Below are 24,161 nucleotides of genomic sequence, written 5' to 3' on the forward strand. Positions count from 1 at the left end.
TGAGTTACCTGGAGTCCAGGCCAGTATTGTAAAAAAAGGCTTCAGATGAGACAGGAAGCAGCAACAGTGACTCAGGAGGTGGCATCCTTCCCTGTGAGCCTGAGCCAGAGCCTCTTCTCGTTTCTATCTGAACACGTTTCAACGCAGTTATGAAAAACAGAATTACTCATTTAAGTTGATATTCTTCCAATCAGTGATCTTTGGTTCTCCAATGATTACACAGAGTTTGGTTGAACTCTGTTGCATCAAACTGACCACAAACATAGGCCAGGCTGGTTAGCCAACTGAAATCTGGCAGCTGTGACCACACATTTTCTCTATGTGGTATGAGAGCAAATTTCCTTCTGGATACCCATTTCCATTCATCTGATTTGCAAAGTCAGAAGATTTTCTTACCTTTTCATGCCACACATCCAGACACAGAGCTCAATGGAAAACTGCAGTGGGTGTCCGTGGACACTGCAGGTTGGCTGTTGCTATTATAGTCACGTGGTGGTGTCCTCAAGTTCAACATCCCCAGTAACTATATCCTACCTAAGAATTTCTCCATCAAAATGGATCTGCTATTCTCTTTCTTCTCAGCTGTAAGCTAGAGCATATCTTAGTGTTAAAGGTACCTCCCCACACTGCTTGACCCCTTTACAGAACAGGGTCATACTGAATCCCATTTCAATATGCAGCAACCCCCTGTATTTGACACCTCCTTGGTGTCCCAGCTTCTATGGCAAAGGTCATCTACCCTAATCCTGTTCAAAGTGCTTTCATGTGAACTTAAATAAGAGAACAGTCATATCAAAAGAACAAGTACAAATCCTAGGAATTGCTACTCTACCTGCTGGGGGTAAATATGTTGGAACAGTCACTTACTTCCATCCATTTGGTCTGCTTTGAATCATGTGGCACAGAATACTATTTAAGGAGTTGCAACGGGATAAATTATTTTGCAGAAGATAAAGCATTATAATTCCCAGCAGGATAAGCATACGCATTCTTTGAGTATGCAAGTCCTCTTTCAGCATGGGGCTTTTCATTAACTTTAAAGCTTCAAAGCTTGCTACAAAAAAACTCACAGCCAAGCACTTCTCTCTGAACTTCAGCAAAGCAGTCAAATCTCCAGTTTTTGCATGGGTGTCTGCACCAATACGAGACAATGTTCAGCTTCCTATACTTTTTCTCTCTAAAAAAAAAATGTTCTGACTAAAAGCCTGACTTTCTCCAGCTTATCTTTAAAGACTCCCCTATACAGTTTTGCTATCCTATATGCTTTTCCTTCTAAATATCAAACTAAAGTGCCTGGACTGCCTCCTGAGAGGTAACAGATCTGTGCACATGTGCACCTATATAAACTATTATAGTTCACAAGTTCATAGAAGTCACACAGAAAAGTGTAACAGAACAATATGCTATCATTCAAATGTCAATATTTCTTCAAATAGAAAGATGTTTTCCCAGACCACGTGTACACACACACACATCCCTTGCATTAGTATGAGAAACTATAAACAGGCATTGCACACACCAGGATCCTCTTTTTTCTCTTTTGCTCCCAGCTGAAATGCCACTGGAGATGTGCTGAGGGCCAGGTGGTAGGAATGACAGAAACCTAACAAAGATAGTGATACAAATGTAGAATTGGGCTAAAGAGTATCTTATGCCTGGAAAAACACAGGAAAAAACCTTGAGACTTACTCTCCTATCAAATAGTAATATGCTTCCAATCTTCATCCAGTCCAAAATACATCATCCACAATGCAACTGAGCAGATACTGTCCATTCTCAGAACTGCCTGATAAGGAGGAGTTCATTAAGTAATGTAGCACATCTAGTACTTGCTGAAATGACCTGTACTGGTCCCAACCTGAAAAAGATTTGCCATCTTCCTCCAAAAAAAGAAATCCAACATCAGGAACCCCACTGCACTCCAAAACATGATTTTCTGAAGCCAGGTAACTAATATCAGTAATCAGGAATACCCTCCAAACTGCACAGCAAAAAGAGTCCTATGACTATGAGATAGCATTTTTCCCTCATCCTCCCTCATGGAAAAAAGCTTCCCCAACCACAATAAACTGTCTCCAACCACAATAAACTGAAACAACTTTTAATCAAAGAACCTGTGTGCATCAACAGAATAACAGTAACACTTTCTGCCAATCAGGGGTGTGGAGAGGTCAGTAGACAAAGCAAGTCATGTAAACACCCTGCAAGTCAGCCACTTTGTCTGACATAGCCTCAGTTTATCAGCAAAGCCTGGGTACTCCTTGCATGAAACACACAAGCTAGATGGGGTTGGGGAGTAACAAAGAAACTCCCACATATTCCTCCATCTCCCTCAGGAATAGTAGCATCTTCTTCAACCTAGAGTTGGCAGAAAGTGCCTCTTCTCTCTCTTTTCCACCCTCCCCTCATGTCCTGCACTGGGTTCATCTTTGTGGCATTCTTGACTCTCCCCCACCCGATGCAGCGTGAATGGGTCTAACAGTCAGGTGAGATGCCTGGTTGCTTTGTGACATCAGATTTTATATCACCCTTTAGTAAGAAGCACCACGATCCTGTTTCAGAGGAGAACACACACCAGGCAGTAGATCTTTTCATACTCAAGTGTCCCATCTACCTACTCAGGTTTTTTTCCCTGTAGTTTTACTCCACCATGTTTCCACACGCCTGCTTCAGAAGGGGAAGACACTGAGATGCAGCCATGCAGCAGAGCCTGTTAGTCAGTCCCACACAGATGCAGTGTTTTCTAGCTTAGCACAGCCCTACACTGATGCAGCATTGCAGTTTCCAGAGCCCCAAACACAATCACAGCACTGACTGATTCACTTTTGACCTCATATGAGTATGATTATCAGGATTAAGTGAAAGGTAGGTTATAGAGGAAGTTAAAAAATATGTAGTTAGCCTGCTAGTCATCACCTTCCCTTTGGGGAAAAGGGTAAGAGAGTCAGACTCGGAGGAGTAGCTTAACTTTCATTCTTTTAAGTTGCCATTTGGAGGAGCACCTCTACCACAATACCAAATACTGGCTATGAAGGAGTCTAGGCAGACTCCATGTCCAAAAGCAGGATGACGGGAGCTCATAAAAAACGTTGTTACAAACACAACCCTACTGTCTCTACTAGCTCTAAACCTACCCTTTTCCAAGTATGTCCTTGGTGCCCAAGGAGGATCCTCCTCAGCATAGGGATCACTGTACTCCACCACGGCTGCTTCCTCCTCTTCATAATCCTCTGGAGGTGGGGGTGGAGGTGGAGACTCATCAAACACTGCCTCATCCACAGGCGGTGGTGGGGGAGGAGTATCTGAAACTGAAAATAAGCAATAGTACAACCATGAAAATGTCTCTATAACCATGGTAGTGGGTTGAAGTAATACTCCCTATCCCAATTAGTTGCACTGGGACCAACAGTTACAACTTGTGGAAAATACACTAGAGACAATAAAACTCAGAGAAGGAAGGATGAGGTACCTCCAACAAAATTACTTCCTTTTCCCACCCTTCACAATTTCAGAGAAACTTGCAGAGGCAGTAGAGAAGGCAGAATTCTGGCTATATACAGTCAAATCTTTCATCAGCTCAATGCAAAAAGCCACATCCAGTAATAAAACATAGCACAATGGAGCAGCAAACTTACTGTTTTCTTGAACTCTGGCCACAAATCCCATTAGTGGTAACTGTGGAGTTACCTGTAGGATGGAGGGGGGAGGAGGAGCAAGGGATGCTGCCACAGAAATTAAAAAGAGAGGCATTCAGTTAGAAACACAACAAAGCAGCAAACAGGAAAGTAGACATTATCACCAATCAGACAGTATAGCAGGCTGCCAAGAAGCTGAGATAAAGAGACTGACATTCAAAGAAAAATGGCTCCAGTGCTTTAAGCATATTCCTAATCCTTTCTTCAAGGTTATTTCTCTATTTTTAAAATTTCCAACTCAGATCTTTTTCATAACATTAAGAATCCATGCTGAAATATTTTTCTGACTTGACTGTGAGATTCTCTTGAGCTGAAGTTTATTCCTAGAGAATATAGCACTTTGTGAACAGACCTAACTGACAAATTTATCAAGAGGACTCTTTCCCTATAATCCTCCCCCTTTCAGACCTAATTGATATTTATAGAGGTGACTAACAGCATCCACAAATCCCTAGTAATGAAAATGAATATAGCTCTTTTTTTCCGCAAAACGTAGGCCAAAAAAATCCCATCAAATAAGGCAGTTATTTTAGACAAAACAGAAAAAGATGCCTTTTGAGAACTGTGACTATCTGAAAGACAACACTTCTGATCTTATTGGCTGAACAGAGCACACCGTGCTGCTGCCAAACCACAGGGCCTATTCCAGATGTGCTGCCTCATTTCCTTCCCACCTGACTTCACAGACCACTGCACTGAACTCTGAACAGCCCTTTTAGTAGTACCAGAAGAGCTGTCTTTGTACAATATATGTGAATTCACAATTAAAGAAGATACTCTCAGCCAGCTGCACATGTAACACTGAACTGTGGTTTAAGCCCAGAATACAAGTTTCAGTTATCTGGTAAAAAAAATCAGCTAACTAGTTTTATCTTGGTTTAATATCACTTTGAGTAATGCAGTAATATTCTTTAAGCAAGCTGCGAGATTATTTTTCAGAAAGCACACCTCAGGAAAAGCACAAATAAATAATTTTCTTGTTAGTATGTGGCATACAAAAAACATTTAATCGTGTCCAGAAGGATGAAGGGAAAAAGGCCTACACTTCATGTACCACTACATTTACTTAGCTTGCAGACAGAACTAAGTAAATTTCAGACTAATTCTAGAGCTGGTAAGAAAATTGCCAGGTATGATCTAGTATTTTTCAGAATTAACTCACATCATCATAGCAAGAGAAAAGAACTCCACGGCATTTACAAGTCACGTCTCAAAATTTCTTCTGTTTGCTTGTTCCAGTCATCACTGTCTGAAACTTTGAATTTCTTCTGCCACTCACACTGACATTCCTTTCACAGCCACACACCATAAACAATAAAAACCAACAGCAACCATTCTTTTTTGTTGCAAAAATATCCTTGTATCTCCATACAATGCAAGTTCCATTATCTCACCATCTAATTGATATCTCTTGAGAAAAACTGAAATACATTTCTGATTACAGTTTCTTTGACTTGAATGACATGACCTCTGAGAGTATTTACTTTTTTCAAGTGTAACCACAATACCTGGGAAAAGATTTGGTCTTGCATTTTTTCAAAGCAAGAAAAGGGAACTTGAATTTGAAGTCCTACTGAGAAGCAGTGATATTCATGAATTCTGCGTTCTTGTGCAACTATGAAGTCCCTGGTTTTTTAATTATATATGCTATAAAAATGTTCCATTTCAGAATGGTTTCTCTGTTCAACATCATGTGGATTCACAAAATTCATATCTATCGTAGGAGATTAGCTTCAGTTTCTCTGGTCCCTTCAGTGTACTTTGGTTGTGAACTATATACATTTCTTTGAAAGAAATAATGAGGCTATCCATGGAGAAAAATAAATCACTCTAGACAAGCACTCCAAGCAAGCACAAAAAAATCCCTTCATTTACTTTGGGTAGTATAGTTTAATCAAAATTGTGATGCTAACACTGGTTGATATCATTCCTTGTTTACCTTAACCCTTTGGTTTGTACTTCAGTCTGTGCATTGTGCAGGGACTATCATATTTTATTAATAATGATCTTGTTTATACAGTGCATCAGAATAACTTTAATGTACCTCTGCTGTCTCAAAATATGAGCTAAATACCAGCTTAAATGTTGCCTCCCACCATCCTTCCACAGTGACTGATCGCCAATAGATTCACTACACAGTTGCTGTAAATTAGTTCAGAAATGCTCACGAGCACCTGCCACTATGTTGCTTCAGCCTGGTAAGGATTCAGTTGTACAAAGAGGGTGTAGTGCCCACCACCACCTCAGTAGTTGCCCGGTTCCCCCCACAGGGTTTTTAGCCTGTGCTGAGCTCTACACTGCTTAGATACTGGTATCTAAGGTTGCAAAGTTAAAACACTTGTTAGGTGGTATGGCTGGCAGCAGTGGCTTTGGGACAGACATATGCTGAGATTATTTAGGGTCTGCATTTCTTAATATTTTCTTTTCAGTTGCTAAAAAGGTCTAACCATGAAGTAGAAAAATTACATTATCTTAGAAGCGGCATTCAAAAGAACATGGCAATAGAAGTATCTTTTATCCTCACGACAAGTGAATAAACAAACATGACTATGCCAACATACTAAAAAATGGCACTGGAAATAACAGTACTGTGTTACTGCCAAACAGCCCACAAAGAACAAGAAGCCATAGCTGGCACACTCTTACGCCTGTTGTAAGGTCTCTTTTTCACCTCTTATGTTTCTATTTTCTCCTCTTCAGGAATGCTGAGAAGCAATTGTGGTCTCTGTCCTGTTACTAACTAATCTCGCTCCTTACAGACACAACAGTGCCTCTGTTCTTAGGGTCTTCATCAATTATGCATGCTTGAGCATCCTCTCCTTTCAAGGTACACTCAAAAAAACCCTTGGTTTAGTGTAACTGCAAAGCAAACAAATTCTGTATTCTGCTAGGTATATTTTAAAAAGTCTCTTACTAAAACTGCTTATTTATATTGTATTAGATATGCCAGTATAATTGAGGTATTTTGTTTGTGATTTACAGTTCAAAGTGACTAATCACCATAATCATTATCTTCTTTCTGGGTACACAGACTGAATTGTGGTTATGTAACTTATTGTAAGTCTATTTGGCATCTTCTGTGATTACCTATTAACAATGCCATGGCAGCTTGCAGAGAATTATCCCTTTGCTAAAGCAGAAATGCACAGCAGTTGTCAAAAACTCTCTGGATATACTCAAAATCCTCTTTATTGCAAAGGTAATTCTGAAAGGTTTCTTTTATTGCTATTACTCTTTCCTTCTTGCCTATTCCCCCCTTCAGCCTTCAATATGCACATAATGTGCTTAAAAAATACCACATATTTCAGGTAACTGGGCTACAATTTAGTCATATAACCCCTTCCACTCCCCCATCCCCAGCAGGACCACCCACTTCCTTCTCAAGTTCAGCACACATATCTCTCTGCAGAGCAGCTCACAAACAGTAATATTTGAAACTGTTTAAATCTCTTAACTGCAGATTGCAGCATGTGACCTAATTCCAAGGTCAGTGTTCAACTTTAAAAAAAAAAAACCAACAAACACACCCCCCCTCAAAACTCATCAGCACAACCACCACAAAACACTAACACACTGCAGTACTTGCAAGTCAACATTCAATCTTGCTGCGTCCTTCTGTAGTTTTGTCAAAAGAGAAACTCTTCCTTACTCTGGTATCAAAACCTTCACGTCTCATCAGAAGCATGGGACAAAGGACTCCTCAGATAAAAGGCTGCTATGTTATGCTGACACACAGGACATGCCACTCGCTGTTAATATCTCATCTTGCCCTGTAACGCAGGTTGCCCATTAAAATAACATCCCTTGGGGGGTTAGAAGATGACACAGTTCCCTCTCATCCCACACCAAACACCACTGATGTCTCTAAAGTGTCTAATGCCTACCCTTGTATAACAAGTGCAATTTCTTGAACTGCCCATTAGCCAGAAGAAAAAAGCACACAAGATAAAGAGTGATTAATGAAGAATCAGCAAACTCAAATACCCATCCCACACCAAAGCAGGTCCATGGTGTAGTCAAGGACTAAAGCTTGTCTAATAGGGACTGTGGCATCAAAAGTAAATTATTTGGCAACAAAGCCAGTATTGTTTTAAGCTGTTTGCCGTAATGGAAGCTGAACACTCTGCACTTGCACTGCAGCTTTGGCACAGCTACCAGCAACACACTGGAAGTGCAAGATCTGCAATGAAGACAGAACATAAAATTTCAGAGACCTGAAGGTCATTCCATTCGCCACTGCTGAATTCAACAGAGCAGACAAACTTTCTTACCTGGGTTCTGGTTATAAAAAGGTCCTCCGTTCATCTGGTTCTGAAGGCTTGTCTGGGATGTGATGGAAGGAGGACGCCGATATGGCAAAGAGCCCCCTATTGTCGGGGGGGTGTGTCGAGATGCTGGCCTGTTCATGCTGTAGAACTGAACTGGGTGACCTAGGTTAGAAAGGGAAATGTATTAGCAATGAGAAGAATGATACCTGCCTTTTTTATATCTGCATTCAAGTTTCAAAGGCTTGGAAAGGTTTCTGTTTTTTTTTTCTTTTAAGACAGCCTGCATCCTAGAAGGATGCTGCCAGACTAGCAGGACACTGGATGTCTCAACAGCAACACGTTCAACTCTCCCAACTGCCTGTCCTCAGCACTGCTTACAAAAGCCAGTATGAAAATACAAAGGTGTCTAAGCCACAAAGCTTCAGAATGGAAAAAAATTATTCCCAGTTATCTGTTTTAAATAATGGATTACAATAACTTCTTGCAAATTCAGTTATTTATAAACCTGCAAAAAATAACACTTCAGAGTCCTGCAATTAAGGAACATACATGTAAAAAATAACTGTATGCCATTTCCAGGATTCATGGCTACTTTCTAGAACTAAAAAACACAATACTACTTATCTTGGTGCTGTTTGGAAGATATGCAGAGGATCGTCTTGGGGAGAAGAGAATGTTAGAAACGGCTTAAAGCATGGAATAAATGAAGTCATACTCAAAAGCCCTCTTTCAGGGAGCTGCCAATTAAAACAACTCCTTTAAAACTTATTCTCTGTTTTCATTACTTCTTGTATTGAAGTCATTAATCCTGAATCTAAACAAGCAATAAATGAAGCAAGCTATTTCCTGTGCTCACATAAAGTTCTCTAGATTTTATACTGTATGTAAGCTGGATTTATTATACCCATATGGGTTATTACCCTCCACAAACTATTCTGTCTCCACCATTCGTCCTAGAAGTAAATTTCAGAGTTTGCAAAAAAACAAGGGATGGTCACTCTGGTTGAGGAGAGAATCAAACAGGGAAACAAGAAAAAGGAATGTGCAATTTCTAAAAAACCTGCATTGTTCTCCACTATGTTTTTATTGCTTTGCAAAACTTTACACTAGGTCAGTAAATAAAACCCCAAGTTTTATTTGCTTGCTCTGTTACTTGCTTCTAAGAGCAAATGCATGAATTAGAGGTTCACATTCCTCCTGTTTTGTACAGATAAGTATATTTTAAAAAATGCACTTTTTACAGATGAGGAACAGCTAATAAAGAATCCACCTAGTACATGGGCTTTTTCACATTTTTCCTGATGCATCTCTCCAATGTGTCTGTCCCTCTGTTCCTTAATGCACTGGTAGAAATTAGTGGTGACTGGAGAGAAGGGAGGAAATTAAAAACAGGGATAAGAGGTTTTCAAGGATCAAAAACTACAACCTCATAAATGGTGAATTATCCAGTTTCTTCAAATATTTTATGGCTTTCAGAGAAGCCATACAAGCAATCTCACTAATAGCACAGGGAAACAAAAGATGTTAAAAATAGTAAGTAACCTGAAATTTCTTTCATGGAATTGTGAATGTGAGTTTACAGCCATTAAAATATTAACTTCTGCTTGATTTTGACTTGTTCAAAATACAGATACAACATGGCTTAAGAACTGGGATACTGACAGTGCATCAAAAATGGAAAACTGATTGAGGTCCCATATGCCACAGCTCATCTTCTAAACATAAAAGTAGTTTAGATATCAGCATCATCTTCTGATACCAAAATCTTTAGAAACACTTCAGGAAGTTCTAGTCACAGTTATGGATTCTAGTGTGTTTTCTAATTTTATATGAGCCACAGCCCCTTAAACTAAACGCGGTTTCAAGAATGCTTCTGGAACCTGGTGCAATTCTTACTAAAAGATATGAACACTAATAAACACACAAACCAATTCACACCCTTGTGAGCAGCCTCCGCTCCAGTGAAAAGTAACACAGCATGCAGGGAGCTACACGTGAATTTGGCTGTGTAAAGGAGATCTTTACAATGCAGGTGTACCTCCTCATCAAAAGCTGATACAGGACAGTGGTGTGGGTGGTAACTACTACACACTGCAACTTCAGCATGAGAAAATGAAAACTGCAGCACGAAAAAAAGGAAGTTGCAATATAGACACAAAGTACCACAGAGTAAAACAAAATGCTTTGATATTATTCTGCATAATAAAAACTTGTATTTTACCTAATACTGAACACAAAAAAACTGCCCTTTTTATCAGTTCATTGAGGGGAGACTGTCATTTGAAAGCATTGAAGAGATCAGTCATATAACTTATACTTTGCTAGATGCACTTTTTATTTATACCATTAATGAAAGAGAATAATCTGAACCAGAACCATCAGTGCTGCTTCCCTTCGAACATCATTATTCTATGAGGTTCTCAGTATGCAAACAGAAATTACAACTTAATAAATAATTATAAAACTGTAAAAATAGTCAAATTACAAAATTAAATGATTGCTGTTTATAAAACTAGTACACCTTCAATTGTCTACTATAACCTTACTATAACCTTATTGTTGGGTAGTAGCAGATATTTTCTAGTTGTAATTAAATTTTTAAAGAAATTATTAATCACTGCTGCTGAAGTAACTTCGCAAAGCTTTGGATCATGATCACATCTGGGTTCATCTGCCAGCAGCTGAAGCAGACACTCACCTGTAGAGGGTGTGGAAGAAACAGCGGGGGGAGTTGGAGAGGTGAAGCCATCAGCAAGGGGTTGAGCTCCTGCAGCAGCAGCAGCATCTGGGGCAGCGGAGGAAGGGGCAGGAGCAGGAGGAGTGGGGGCAGGAGCAGAGGTAGCAGGAAGGGGAGAAGTGCCAGCTGAGCCAGCAGGGGCTAAGTGAAGAGAGGAGGAAGAGGTGGAGTTAATAAGGAGATATGTTAGCAAGGATTAGAGAAAGCCTTTGACTATTCAGTGTTAGCTATTTATTAGCTGCATAGTATTTTAGAATGCATGAGATGAGAGAACAATGGAGCTGTTAAAGAAAGGTTCATTCCTATGTAGATGGTAAATGAGGGTCAAGCAAATCCCCTTCCCAGATCTGAAGGGAACAACTCGGAACTTTTCATTGAAAGCCATTACTTTTGAAAGATGTCTTTACATTTTGTTATTTATGCTTCAGTCAGTAGCATGGCTGACTTTAGCTTTTGTATGAATTAGAAAATATAAAGAGGAAAGCAAAAAATTTCCATCTCTTCGTTTCAGAAGCATCATGTACTTCAGATCACGCTGCAAGCCAACTATACACTCTTCTTCACTGAAAAGGTTGAGCAAAGGAAAAAGAAACACTAATAACACTTCCTATTTCTGGAAAGACTGAGGCCATAAAACTGAACAAGTATCTCTTTGTGACAACTCAGGCTTGCATTAACGTACTAAAGATTTACTCTGTGCCTGCCTCTCATTTAATCTAATTTTCTAAAAACATGCTTCTATGAATCTGCATAAATAGCCAACAAAAAAACATTTATTTGCTTAAAAGGACAATGGAGAAGTTTCCCTCAGCCCACTGAAAAAGGTGCTGTGTCCTACCTTGTCACATGCAGGCAGTCAGGCAAAAAATTCTGATAAACAAATTAATACATAAAAGGAGCATAACAGCACATCAGACACTCTCAGAGAAGATACTACTTGATTCAAACTCATACTATCAATAGCGATGAACTCAGACTTTCCTTGGAGTTTAGGAAAATGTAAATGCTCAAAGTTACTGTTGAGCCAGAAAGAGAGACAGCAAGTTTCCATTTACCTGGATAGACACTAGGAGGAGATGGTGTGGGAACAGCAATGGGAACACCTACACTTCCACTTCCACTGTTCTCTCGACTGCTGCTCCGACTACTTGGGTGGCTTCCTCCGCTACTCCCACTGCTGCTGTAAGAAACCAAAATCACCAGGGTATGAATATGCTGCTGTGCATGCTGAAATCTAAGATCCCTCATATAGCACCTTACTAAATCAGAGAAATAACAGGGAACACAACAAAAGAAACAAGGATGATATAAATCTATATAAAGCTGGATTTTAGTAAAACTCTTCACTCTGACTACAACACAACAGGTTTTTCATTTAGTCTTAGTGAACTTGCCCAAAAATTAAACACTTCCATAACCTTGTTCAAAGTACATCATTCCAGGATTGTTAAATCCCTATGGAGCAAATACAGACCTTTTTCCTATAACTTTAAAACATGTAGACTGCTTAAACTGTGATTCATATGCTTTCATATGAGAAATTGTAAGATAATAAAGGAAAATTCACATTTCTTATACTTTAGTATCCATCTATTTAGCCAATCTCAAGTACTTAAAATGTTTAAAAAGTAAAGATTTCCAGGGAAGTATTTAAACCTATCACATCAGGAAACTTATTATCCTAGAGAAAAAGCTAGTCTTCTAGCAGAACCTTTGGTAATACAGTTCAGCCTTATTCTGCGTTTGAAATTATCAATATCCTCAAAATACTATCTACAATTTCAGCTACTCAACCTATAAACATCAAAGACTGTTCAAAAATGTCACGTACAAGCACACAGTGCAGCCCTTCAACATGCAGAAGGCAAGATGTGTACAAAACCTTTCCCCAGTTTTGTAAGCATTTAGTAAAATAGTATCATGATCTACCTCCTTGAAAGACTTCACAATCTTAGTAATTCATTAAGTATTGTAACCGACAGCACTAAAATTAAGGTGAATATGGGGATTAAGTGAACAACCGTAACATAATTCACTGTTCTGGTTTTATTAGCCCCCATTCTCATCGTGCCAAATTACATCCCCAGTACACGATGAATGAGGGAGCTTCACTGCAGAGGCAGGCGCAGATGGACTGGACATTTAGCAGAGCACTCCTGTCCCCGTGGGTACCTGTAGGTGCGGTTCCTCTGGTTGACGGAGGCCGTCCTGACGGGGCTCTGCTGGGAGGGCGCCATGTTGCGCGTGGGGCTCGGCACGTAGTCGTTGGGCACCACCGGGGGCCGGACCGGCTCCAGCGTGCGGTACGGGGAGTGCCGCCTGCACACGGGAAGCACCGTGTGGAAACAGGTTAAGGTAACACAGACAAAACCTAAGACAGCTACATACTGATCACTAACGTGAGCTAAAGGCCAAAGTCAAGTTCATAGACTTAACAGGAAAGTACTTTCATCACACTCAGCATAACTAATTAATGAACATGTACTCATTTTCCAGTTGTTTAGCACCACCTGCCAAAGCCACACAGTTAATGACATTTTATTCTAAAGCACGTAGTGGTAAGTGTTCTGCAATGAGAAAAAGGTTCCTGTTGGGAAAGGCTGACGATGCCCACTGTCTTCTGGCAGAAGCACACAAACATAAAAGACACAATCAGTATAAGAGGATGCAAATCTAACGCCTCTTGATCTTTGTGAATAGTTAAAATAAAACCAAAAAACCTTCACACTACAGAAAAAGAAAAAATCTTCCCTCTTTTCCCTTTTGTTCACCAAAGCCATTTACCCATTCAGTAACTGCACTTACCCAATAGTTCCTTTTCCTGACATGGGTGGACTTGGTGGCTTCTGGGTGGGCGGTGTTGTACGAGGAAGTCCACCCATCTTCATGTTCTGTGTGCTGACCTGCAGGAAAGAACGGGGAGAAAAACACCCTTCACTCAGCTCAGGTTCTGGGGCAGACACACTGAGATGCCTTTAGCAATTAACTCTAAGTAGGGGAAGGTTTAAACAAACAAAAAAAATTGAGAGGCCATGCGTTTTATATGCAATTTCCACTCTGCTAGAAGTCAAGAGTTGTGCTCAAAGGACTCTTTATTACATAGGGTTTTTAAAAATTGTATATACAAAAAAGTGAATTTGCCTTCAGGCTATCACAATCACTGACAATAGAGACACTGTGCCTAACTTGGCTGAACCTCCCAGTCATCTTTTGAGATAAAGGCAGTTATTTCACATTGCACTACTGAAGGGTAAATTTGCAAAAATATTTTTGAATACTGTTTAAAAATACTAAAGCTTATCTAATAGGCCACAATCTAATGTGATTTATACAGAAAAGTGTACAGAAGTCAAAGTAATCCATTAATGTTTTAATGCTTTCACAGCATATAAAACTTTTTACAGATGATAATATTTACTGTCAATATTAATTATGTGCATGTAAACATACAGAGAAAGCCATATTGAGAAAAATACAAAGATGCACTTTTTTCTCCCCACACCAAATGTGTAGCAATTTAATCTCTAAGAATTTATAAATAAATGGAGTAAAATATTTAGCAGTGACGTAACTCTAGTTTGTCCACTTCCCCTCTTTCAGGTTAAAATACCAATGAAGTAAATTTAAATTTTGCATAAAAATAATTAACTTCTTTCAAAAACTCATTTGCATTCCTGACTGATCAATCTAGGAATCCTAAACAATTGTTACCACAATGTAGGCATTTGGCTTCTCTGTAGCCTGCCAGCCAAGCATAACTCTCTCAATGCACGTATCCTTACAGGAATCAGTACATGATCTGCTCACAGAACAGCTTGGATTCATGAATGCTTATTGCTTAGACACAGAGATATTCAACAAACCTAAACAAGTATGCTTACATCCCTTTTTCTGTTCTTCCTGTCATGCTCTATTTCACAGTGTTCCTTCCTTCCAAAACGTAAGCTTTGGCTACTGCCCCCACCTCCCATATAAAAATAACAGCGATCAAGGCATTCGGAGTATTTGCAAACATCGTTAAAGGCAAACTACTCCTTTAAAATTTGACTAGAACAACTGACTTAAAACCTTGGCAATGTTTAGATTTGTGAATTGATAAATATTGACAACAGTGTAAAGAGTAAAACATTCAGTATTCTAATCCACTGAAACTTGATTTTCTGGCTCTAAATAATCCCAGTGCTATCGCATTTTCAATCCGCTGGGAGGAAAAGAAAACCAAGCATCGGAAGGGGGTATTTTTGACTGATTCAAAAACAGATGCTTGAATTTAGTTGTGCAAGAGTAGTCTGTAATGTCAATTTAAGACAAAATTATTTTGCGCAGCATTATAAAGTCCTTTAAGCCAACTCTAAGCAACAAGAAATCTAAAGTTAATTCAAGTGAGGGATGAGGTAAGCACTGATCTACAACTACTTGAAGGGAAAAGAGAAAGTGTAAAATGAAGTGTATTTTATTCTATACACGGAACATTTAAGAAATAGCAAAATCTGAATTTTTTTTAAAGTTGCAGCACCCCCTGTATTTCCTCTTTCATTAAACATGCCTGTTTAGCCCACCTACCTATTTGAGTTGTCAAAAAAACCCACAAACAAACAAAATACACCTTAATTAAACGCTCACTGAACTGTCAGTTGCTATATTTCAAACAGCCCACTCAGCCTCTGGTTTTTAGACGACAACAAACAGACCAATCTGTGTGCCCCTGAATAGTCCATTTAGGTATTTTAACTGGCTACACTATTGTTTTGCACCAGATGATGTAACCACTTTACAGTTTATATAAATCTAAAGCTTATGTTAACTTTACAGTTAATATAAAATTCCATATATTTAACCACAAAGAATCTTATTATTTTATATACAATCATTGCAAAACCAAAAATGAACTTTTAAGCTTCCAGTGGGCTACAGCTACCTGAAAAGAAAGGACAGTTGAGGTGAAAGATGCCATAACATCAGACCATATATAGTAAAAAGTGTAGGCAATACTTGCCTGACCAACACAGAGCTCCAGTGACTGTTAGATAGTTCATTAACACTGCAAATAAACATATCCTTGATCCAGGAAGGGAAAAAAACTGTCGTAAAATGTGTCCAAACAAAAAGCAATCCCTTTTTAGCCCAGAAACTTAGTCACAAAGAAGTCATCCCCAAAAAAGACTAAACTGAAAGATGGGGAAACGCACTGACAGTAAGCTTAGTTGCAGGGTCTTTTCGGGGTATTGAAAGCAAGATGTTCAAAGAGCAAGTAATTAAAATTGACAGGGTTGTCTTCAAATCTGACAGGACTGATGGCTTTAAGACAAGCTGCTCCAAGTTAAACAACCCTGTGCAAGTAACTTCCCCTTTGACTTACTGCCAAATAATCACAGAAGAGAAATTAAAAATATAAAATTATTTCAATGGTTCTGATCAAAATAGACAGATCCGTGGAAATAAAAGTATTCAAGATGTTAAAAGAAAATCTAAAACTATACAAGTTGCAACTTTAGCTGAGATACAAATATTGGAACATTTCCAACTGTCTCCTATGACAACTTCTACTTGTAGGGGGAAGAAGAAAGCCATTAATGCCCCCTTTCTTTCAAACTTTATTGCCTTTTCTATTTTGCACATATGGTTGTAAATACAGTTTCCATACGCAAATCCTCATCCACACACATCCCTCTTACAAACTTCTAAAATCCGAAGCAATCATCAGAACTCAAGGTCACATTTGCATTTGCTGTCAAGCTCCAAAAATCTGTTTTCTGGAGTAAGTTGGTATTTGCCAGAAGTTGCAGTGTTTCTGACATCATTTCCCCTGGTTCTGCACAGCTGGAACTACCCAGATGCAGCTGATTTAATGAGAGGGTGAAAGCAGAGGAATGCATCCATCTCTTGGTGGTTTGTTTGACTGCAGGACCCCACAGATCTGGGGTTGGTTTCTAGATTAAAGCTTGCAAATTATTTTAGGAAAATGCACGGCAAAACAGAGCCTGCAACCAGAAACACAGAGGAGTATCTCTGCCTTTGCTCATAAATGCCAAAACAGCTAACCACTGAGCTGAAACCAGAAAAAAAATGAGAGGCAGTGATGGTTTGGGCACAAAGCTCGGGAAAAACCAAAGCTTACTGATGTGAAAGCAGGAAGACAACCCTGTGAGCAGACAAGTAGGGCACAGGGTCTGTGCAGAATGCATGAAGGGATTTTTCCAATTCTTTTTTTTTTTTTTTTGCCTCTTCCCACAGAAGAAAAAAAACGGTAAAAAAACTGAAGTTACATGGTGGAACACCAAATAAATCTAGTGAGATCTTGGTTAAGCTTTTTTTTTACTGGATACCTTGCAGGTTTTTATGCATGAATTAGGAAGCACTTGCACTACAGAAAAAAATGTCTTCTACCAAAGCTGTAACTTTGTCAGTACTGGAGCTGGAATTGGAAGTTTTGCTGAGGAAGAAACTGCAGAAACTACTTAAAAACCAGATCCTTGGTAAGTAACACATTGTGGAGGATGCTCTGAGATCCAGCTCCACAGTAACAGCCATAAAACAAACTGTAAAGAAATGTATCCCTATGGACCATTCTGTTTCAAAAGGGTACAACAGTATTTCATCCAATATTTTCTATACTGAGCTACAGTGCCAGTTCTAGAAAGGTACCATCTCATTACTTTATGACACAATGCAGCACTGATTACAGCCCTAGGAAAAACTATCATTTAAAGTTTAATTTTTTTAATAATTAAGATGTGTTTGTCCAATTTCTATTTTTGGCATCTAGTTTTTCATAGATTCCAGTGATTAAATATCTTGCAGTCCAACATACGACTGAGTTTCCTTCATAGTTACATTTTTATAAATATTTAACATACTGAGTTTCTTTAGCACTCCACCGTGTAAGAAATTTTTAGTGAAATAAACTGGTTAAAACTGATAAATCCTGCAAGTTCATTCAATTTAATTCTTGGGAATATTTTCACAAGCAAAAAAAATCACTGAACAAGAAGTGCAGAAATACACAGCTGGTCAGATATAATAGCTGGTCAACAGACTGCAAAAACTATTTGCATCGAAGCCCTGTATTTATGCAGCTGTGAGGCACTTACCTGCAACAAAGCTTTCAATCCACATTTTTACTCTTCTGAAGAATATCTCATAGTCAGTTCAATTACCAAAACCAAGTTTCTTGGTTGGTTGAGGTTTTTTTTCCAAAGATCCTGAATATCAGATATTCCACAGAATCAAACCTCAGGAGGAGCTGCTTTCTAAAGCTGGACTCAGCCAGAAATTTTAAAGTGGTGCTTTACTGTCACATTGTATTTTTTAGAACTTTCAGAATGTTAAAAGAATAATCTTTTGTCCAAAATCTAGTAAGAAAAAGTGTCCCATCAGTGATGTTTCATGGATTATATTCAAAAACTTCAAGCAGCTACTCAATCTTCTTGAGCAATTTTATGCCCAATTTCAGGAAAAATGAAAACTACCTTCCCATGCCTTGCTTCATATTGTTAATGCTACAGAGACAATGAACAGATTTTTTGCCCATCATCTACTACCTCAAAGCAAATTCCCTTTCAGGTTGTGCTCAGCCACTCAAATACTTACTGTGCATATCTATATGCTTCTCAGCTGATTATCAGTTTATATGGAAGTGAAGTGTATAAATTTCAGTCCTGTTTTGGCAAATGACCACAAGTAGAAGCTTCAGCAAGTGAGTTTACTTGTTTTACCCCCTATGTAAAGTAATTGAAGAACCAAGGCTGGTAAATACTAAAAGTATTAAACAATGTCATTTTCAATTGATTTGATGATAGGAGATGCTACAGATACTCCTCTGACTTGTAATTGGAATTTTCTTCAAAATCTGTTAAAAATTTAAATTTAAGTTACCCAGACACAAGCATAGTTAGCCCTGCTACAGTCAGTTTAACATTGTAGCTGTTAGCTAAGACTAAGGTTTTTCTGCAGTCATAAAAAATAAAAGCAGGCTAAATTCTTCATATTTAATCACTATAAGTGAGGTAAAAAACCCATTCACACAGAACTGGGGTTACTTTCAGTTTTCTCCTTTCAGCCTGAGGCATAGTGACTATAATGAGAGAAAGAACAACTTGGGTTCACAGAGAGATGCTGTGCTGCTTTTGCCTTTTTTTCTTTTTTTTCTTTTAAACCCTCAGGTTTTGGCAATGAGAAGTTGATTGACATATTGTGATTTCTCAAATCAAATTTCTAATCAGGTTCACCCTAGTAAAAATAGAGAAATATTTTAACTGGTGTTATAATGAAAAATGTTATTTCCATTCCAAACCTATAAATAGAAAAAGTTATTTTCTCTGAAAAGCTGAAGAGACTCTTATCACCACTGCAGATGATGCACAGATATGGCAGTTCACACATATACGACAATTATACAATTTTAAAACTTTTTTTAGAATAGTCATTACTTGTTTATATTTGCAACTACAGAGAGTAACAAAGAAAACTGAGTTTGCAAATTGTTTTTTTAAGAACACTGAGAAAACGATCATCCAATATGAACTGTGTCCAGAAGACATACTCAGCATTAGAAGTATACATTTTGTGCAGACAGAAAGTAAAAGCCAGGGAGGAGATATATTTTGCCATCCTCAAATTCAAAGTATTTATATACTATGTGAGTTGAAATACTGTATGCCTCACAAGTAAATTTCAAATGACATATGAGAATTCTCTCATTTATTAAAAGTTTTCCATTGTTATCAGATATGCTACATACACTTAACACCTGACTAAGAGTACCATTTGGCCAATCTCAGAGGGACATCATGGGGATAAATACAGAAATACCTGGTTTTACAGGCAGTCTTCTCAGGAATTTGTAGGATTTTTTTAGTTTTTTCCAGTCACAGAAAATACTAAAAAATATTTCACATCAACTTGGAACTTCCTTTAATTCATATACTCGTACTACATATTGGCATTCTATGTTCTAAAACAGTTCCCTCTTTAAAACTGTCACAGCTGCTACTAAAAAACTTTCATTCCCACTTTCCCCAAACCCGCTGCGCTTCAGGAAGAGGATGATATCCTAATACTCGATAAAGGCTATAACCTTTCTATTAACTAATGTGCTATGAATTCCACCATAGTATCATAGAATTTCATTTAACTGCTTGCCTAATTGATTTGATGCTTTTTATTGCTGCTTCTGCAGCCACTAAGACTACTAACACTTAAACCTCTAAGATCCTTGAGAATCTGACATACTTCAGCCTGAGTTCTTTGATTCATTTAATATTCAACTAAAGAAATCACTTAGCTTGTTGTTTAAGGGTTCTTAAGTATTTTACACAATTAACTGATTTGTGCATGTTTCCACATATGAGTGCCTCTCAGTATGTAAATAGTGCTAGCAGTTTCTGAAAAAATTAAGAATACTGCAACTTTAAAAAATAATATACAGATTTGAATTTGTTACACACCTTTGGAGCCCATTATCTGAGCAATCTCACACTGAAACATTAATCCCAATCAAACCATAACTTACACCGTATATAGGATAAAAAGAATATTACACAGGGGGAGGCTCATACTCAGCTGCTATCTGTTCTCTGTACCTTTTTGTCTAGACAAGGCTAGCACACGATCCCTTCCTTGTAAATGATCTGGTAGATATGCTGAAGGCAGTTGATATTTTGCCACAAAGCTTTTAAAATCAACTGTGTTTGCTTCCTTTCATAAACACATCAATTTATATCACAAAATGCTTATCTGCAATGAAATCACTCAACAGAAATTCTACACAGAAGAGAGAGTGGGTGTTGTTTTAAACAATCAGTAATATTCATGTTAATCATCTCCCCGTGTGTAATAATCTCGGAAGAAGAAGAATGGAAATCCAGCCCTGGGGTTTCTTACCTTAAATCTAAGCAACCACTTAATGCATAAATGGAGCAAATAAAAGAGGTAAGGAAAAAAAGCATTGAAAGGTTAGTTGGAACTTCAGGATATGAAGAGAAAGGAAAAAGAAAGAAAAAAGTTAAGCATTCAGCATTAACAAAATAATGTATCAGTAGATCATAGAAAGAGTGGTTAAAGCAGAATGTCATGAACAAAAGATCTTCAAGCTGAAACTTTTAATATACATTGACCACAAAGTCTTTAGATTAATACTTTGAAATTAATGTTCAAATGCTTGTACACTGTTTATTCAAGTTCTTACAGTGCTAACAAAAAGGCAGCTTCTTTCAAATGGATCAAGAGATCTAGATGGATTAACTTCAGAGATTAATTTATTTGAGCTGTCAAAGAATAGCCTTATCAATGAGCCTGAGCTCACTTAAATTGTTTACATGCATTAGCACATATACAACTAGCTGAAACAGAAGCCTCTAAAATATTAAGCTAATGTATGTTCCTTCCGAGACAAAGCTGTCAGTTAACTCGATGCCATGAGGTTTCTCTTGAACAAAGATCAAGAGCAAATCATTACATCTCGTAAGAAGTACAGCACTCTGTATGGATACTGCACCATATATCCACATTTCCTAAAGCATAGATTAAGAGTTTAACCAACAATAAAATCTTATTTTAAAGCCTAAGTGCTTGCTTTTTGACACTGAGCCCTGTATCTTACTGGTAAAATACCATATATCTGCTTTCCCCATAATTTCTTTTAAAACTACGAGTCTTTCCATTTGAATGATCTGTTTTCAGCTCAGTTAATCTAAATGTATCATTATGTTTCTTACGCTTTCTATAACAACATTAGGCATTCAGAATCGCAATAGTAGAGCATCCAGAGTAGCTAATCTGTTTCAAAAAGAGACCCTACTGTATTAAAAAAGAAACATAATCTGATTTACTAGAAAATCTGTCTTTGAGTTTAAAGTTCCATGGATCAATGCATTAACCAATATGGTCTGTGCTGCCCAGAACTATGCTGGAAAAGCAGGTTCCCCTGTAGTGGTCAGAGTGGTCAGTGACATGGGAAGGTCCATGAGCAGGGACCTCGGCACCATTCCTGACAGTTACAATGCCTTAATACGCACCACTCCAAATGGATCACTTCTTTTTTCATCCTCTTGACTAAAGAACTCTTTGGAAGGAAGAAGACTGGAAGACTTTGTAACTCATGAAACATATGAAAAAAACCTGAAAGCAAGTCTCCTTCATACAAAAGGTTATTTAGATTTTTGCAGCATTGTAGCTTCAGGGAGGGAAGACGAGGAGGGACTGCTGGGATGATACAGAGGCACTTGAATTCTCTCTCACACCTATTAAGAAACCATACTGTAGAGCACCCTCTCCTGAATACGGTATCCACTGCTGCTTTGAACTTCTGAATGGAAGGAATAAGATGCTCAAGTGCCTATACTAATTCTCTCAGCATGGCATCTTGAATTTCTTGGCCAAGGATACTCCCTTTTTCTCCTGTATTATTCTCTGTTCAGTTTGCCATCTTTCTCAGGGGTTGCAATGAATACCTGCTGCATTAGCATTCTGACTCCTGAAAATACATAATTCTGGGTCTAAGGACTAGAGGGGAAGCCCTACAGCAGAAAAAGAACAAAAAATGCAGACTGAGGCACCCTGATGTTAACTGGAACTTTAATGCTATTTATGCAACAACTCCATCTGAATGCTCATTTGAAGGGAAAAGTATCTCATCTCAAACAATAAATAGCTATAAATAGGTGAATTTAAAGTTTCTACCTATTTTCCTTTTTTTCTCTCTGTTCTACAGCCAAGAGATCTAGTCAACTAATCTGCAGTTACTCAAGCAGAACAAAACCAACAGGTTCATAAGCACAACTGGCCACTTTTTCCCCATCAGCAGAGAGTTGTTCTTTCTTCTGTCCTAAACACAGGATTAACCTGATTGGAACACATTTATGATATTAAGAATAGCATGATTTCAAGTTCTCTGCTTATTGTTTCACAAGTACACAGTACTTCTTCATTTTCTAGATAAATACAGTGCATTGTAGACATAATTTGTAAGATGTTTCAAGTATATCACAAGCATAACAAATGCATGTAAACACACATTTGAGTCATCATCCATTTGATGAACTATGTTCCTTCAGAAGAACATAATTCATTGCATCACAGTAAGTATGACTCTGGCTACACTGAGGTAAGTGGGATATCAATTATAATGATTTAGAGCCAGTGCTAAATAAGATTGTGCTGCAGAGCAATTAAAAACTATTCTTTAATGAGTTCTAAAATTATCTCCTTAAAGCAAAAAGTGATTATTAAAATATTAGCAACAGCAATCCTACAGGTTAATATGCTCCATCCATAACCAGAAGGAGTTCTGCTGACCTGCATAAATTCAAAACTTGTAAGAATTGGTAGCACATTTTAACACAAGAGTGATAACAATTTCCTGATCAAACTATAGTTATTAATGTTGGATTTTTTTTGTTTGGTTTGGTTTTCCAAATCAAGCTTAGTCACTTGTCTTTTTTAAATCTGTTTAGAGGTTGACTCTTTGGGTAAGAAATGGGAGTAAGGAGACTTTCTGTTAACAAACAGGACGTTGAGAAGACCTTACATAAAATTGCTCAGGGAAGATATTTAAATCAAACTGCTAAGAATTTGAATTTTAAGACTTAGGCTAAACAACCTATTGTCATTTAAATGGCTGTTCAAGCAAACAATCAAAATAGAACAACACAGATAACCTAATGCAGTTAGGAGTCAGGCAAAAGAAATTCTGGTGTACTTTGACTGGAAGAAGCATCTTACCTTACTGCTACTTAGCAGGTTTACAGATTTGTTAGTTTGTCATGTAAAAATGACCCCACTTTGTGCTATTTACCTTTCATTTCCTGGAACTTTAACACTGTCAGTGTTCTCATTTCCGTATTTGTTTTCCTGGCAGCACAAGTTAACAATGAGCTCACACCTGCTAAGACTGTGTTTACATTCAGGATGTGCTTTTAAAAATGCGTATCTAATCTCACACATGATATTACTGCTGCTGTGTACATTGATCTAACAGCCACCAGTTGTGTCTCAGTCTGATCTCTGCCCTGAAATTCCTTCTTTTTTCCTACTCTTAAAAGGGAGAACCAGCTGGCTTCGAACTTGGCAGTCATATTCCCATCCTGAAACCCCATGTGGCACAAAAGTTGTAGAGAGCTCACTTTAACAAAGCACATCACTGGCTTTGTGTATAACTGACTCTGACAGAAAGAAGAAAAGGGAGCACATAATACCTCTCATGCAACCCTTTCTTTGGGTGAGCTTTAAAGTAAACCGGTGGCAATTACAGCTGGATGGTATTTTGTAGTGCTGATTCAGGCACTAAAGTGACAGTCATTAGCCTTTCAGTCCCCAGGTATATCCCTGGCAACTTACTCAAACAATAACAGCAGCATCACAAGTTGGTATTCAGAAACATTTTAAAAGGTGAGACTCACAGTCCCAAGTATCCTCAGAAATAAGATTCAGTGGGTTTGTAAGGTTAAGAAACAGTGGGGCAAC

The 24,161-nt window shown here is 38.1% G+C and overlaps 1 protein-coding gene across 1 annotated transcript in view; it reads right to left on the reverse strand.

Annotated features, from left to right (window-relative positions):
* Window positions 1-24,161, reverse strand: part of ABI2 (abl interactor 2) — a 35,195-nt gene that overhangs the window by 2,048 nt on the left and 8,986 nt on the right. The window contains exons 4-8 of the mRNA XM_029959602.1: window positions 13,506-13,603; window positions 12,873-13,019; window positions 11,756-11,880; window positions 7,967-8,125; window positions 3,135-3,308 (exon numbers count right to left, since the gene is read on the reverse strand). Of these exons, the coding sequence (XP_029815462.1) occupies window positions 3,135-3,308; window positions 7,967-8,125; window positions 11,756-11,880; window positions 12,873-13,019; window positions 13,506-13,603 (703 nt within the window). The remainder of the gene's footprint in view (window positions 1-3,134; window positions 3,309-7,966; window positions 8,126-11,755; window positions 11,881-12,872; window positions 13,020-13,505; window positions 13,604-24,161) is intronic.

Source organism: Manacus vitellinus, unplaced genomic scaffold (assembly GCF_001715985.3).
Source record: "Manacus vitellinus isolate BGI_N305 unplaced genomic scaffold, ASM171598v3 scaffold_20_pilon, whole genome shotgun sequence".
Lineage (NCBI taxonomy): Eukaryota > Metazoa > Chordata > Aves > Passeriformes > Pipridae > Manacus > Manacus vitellinus.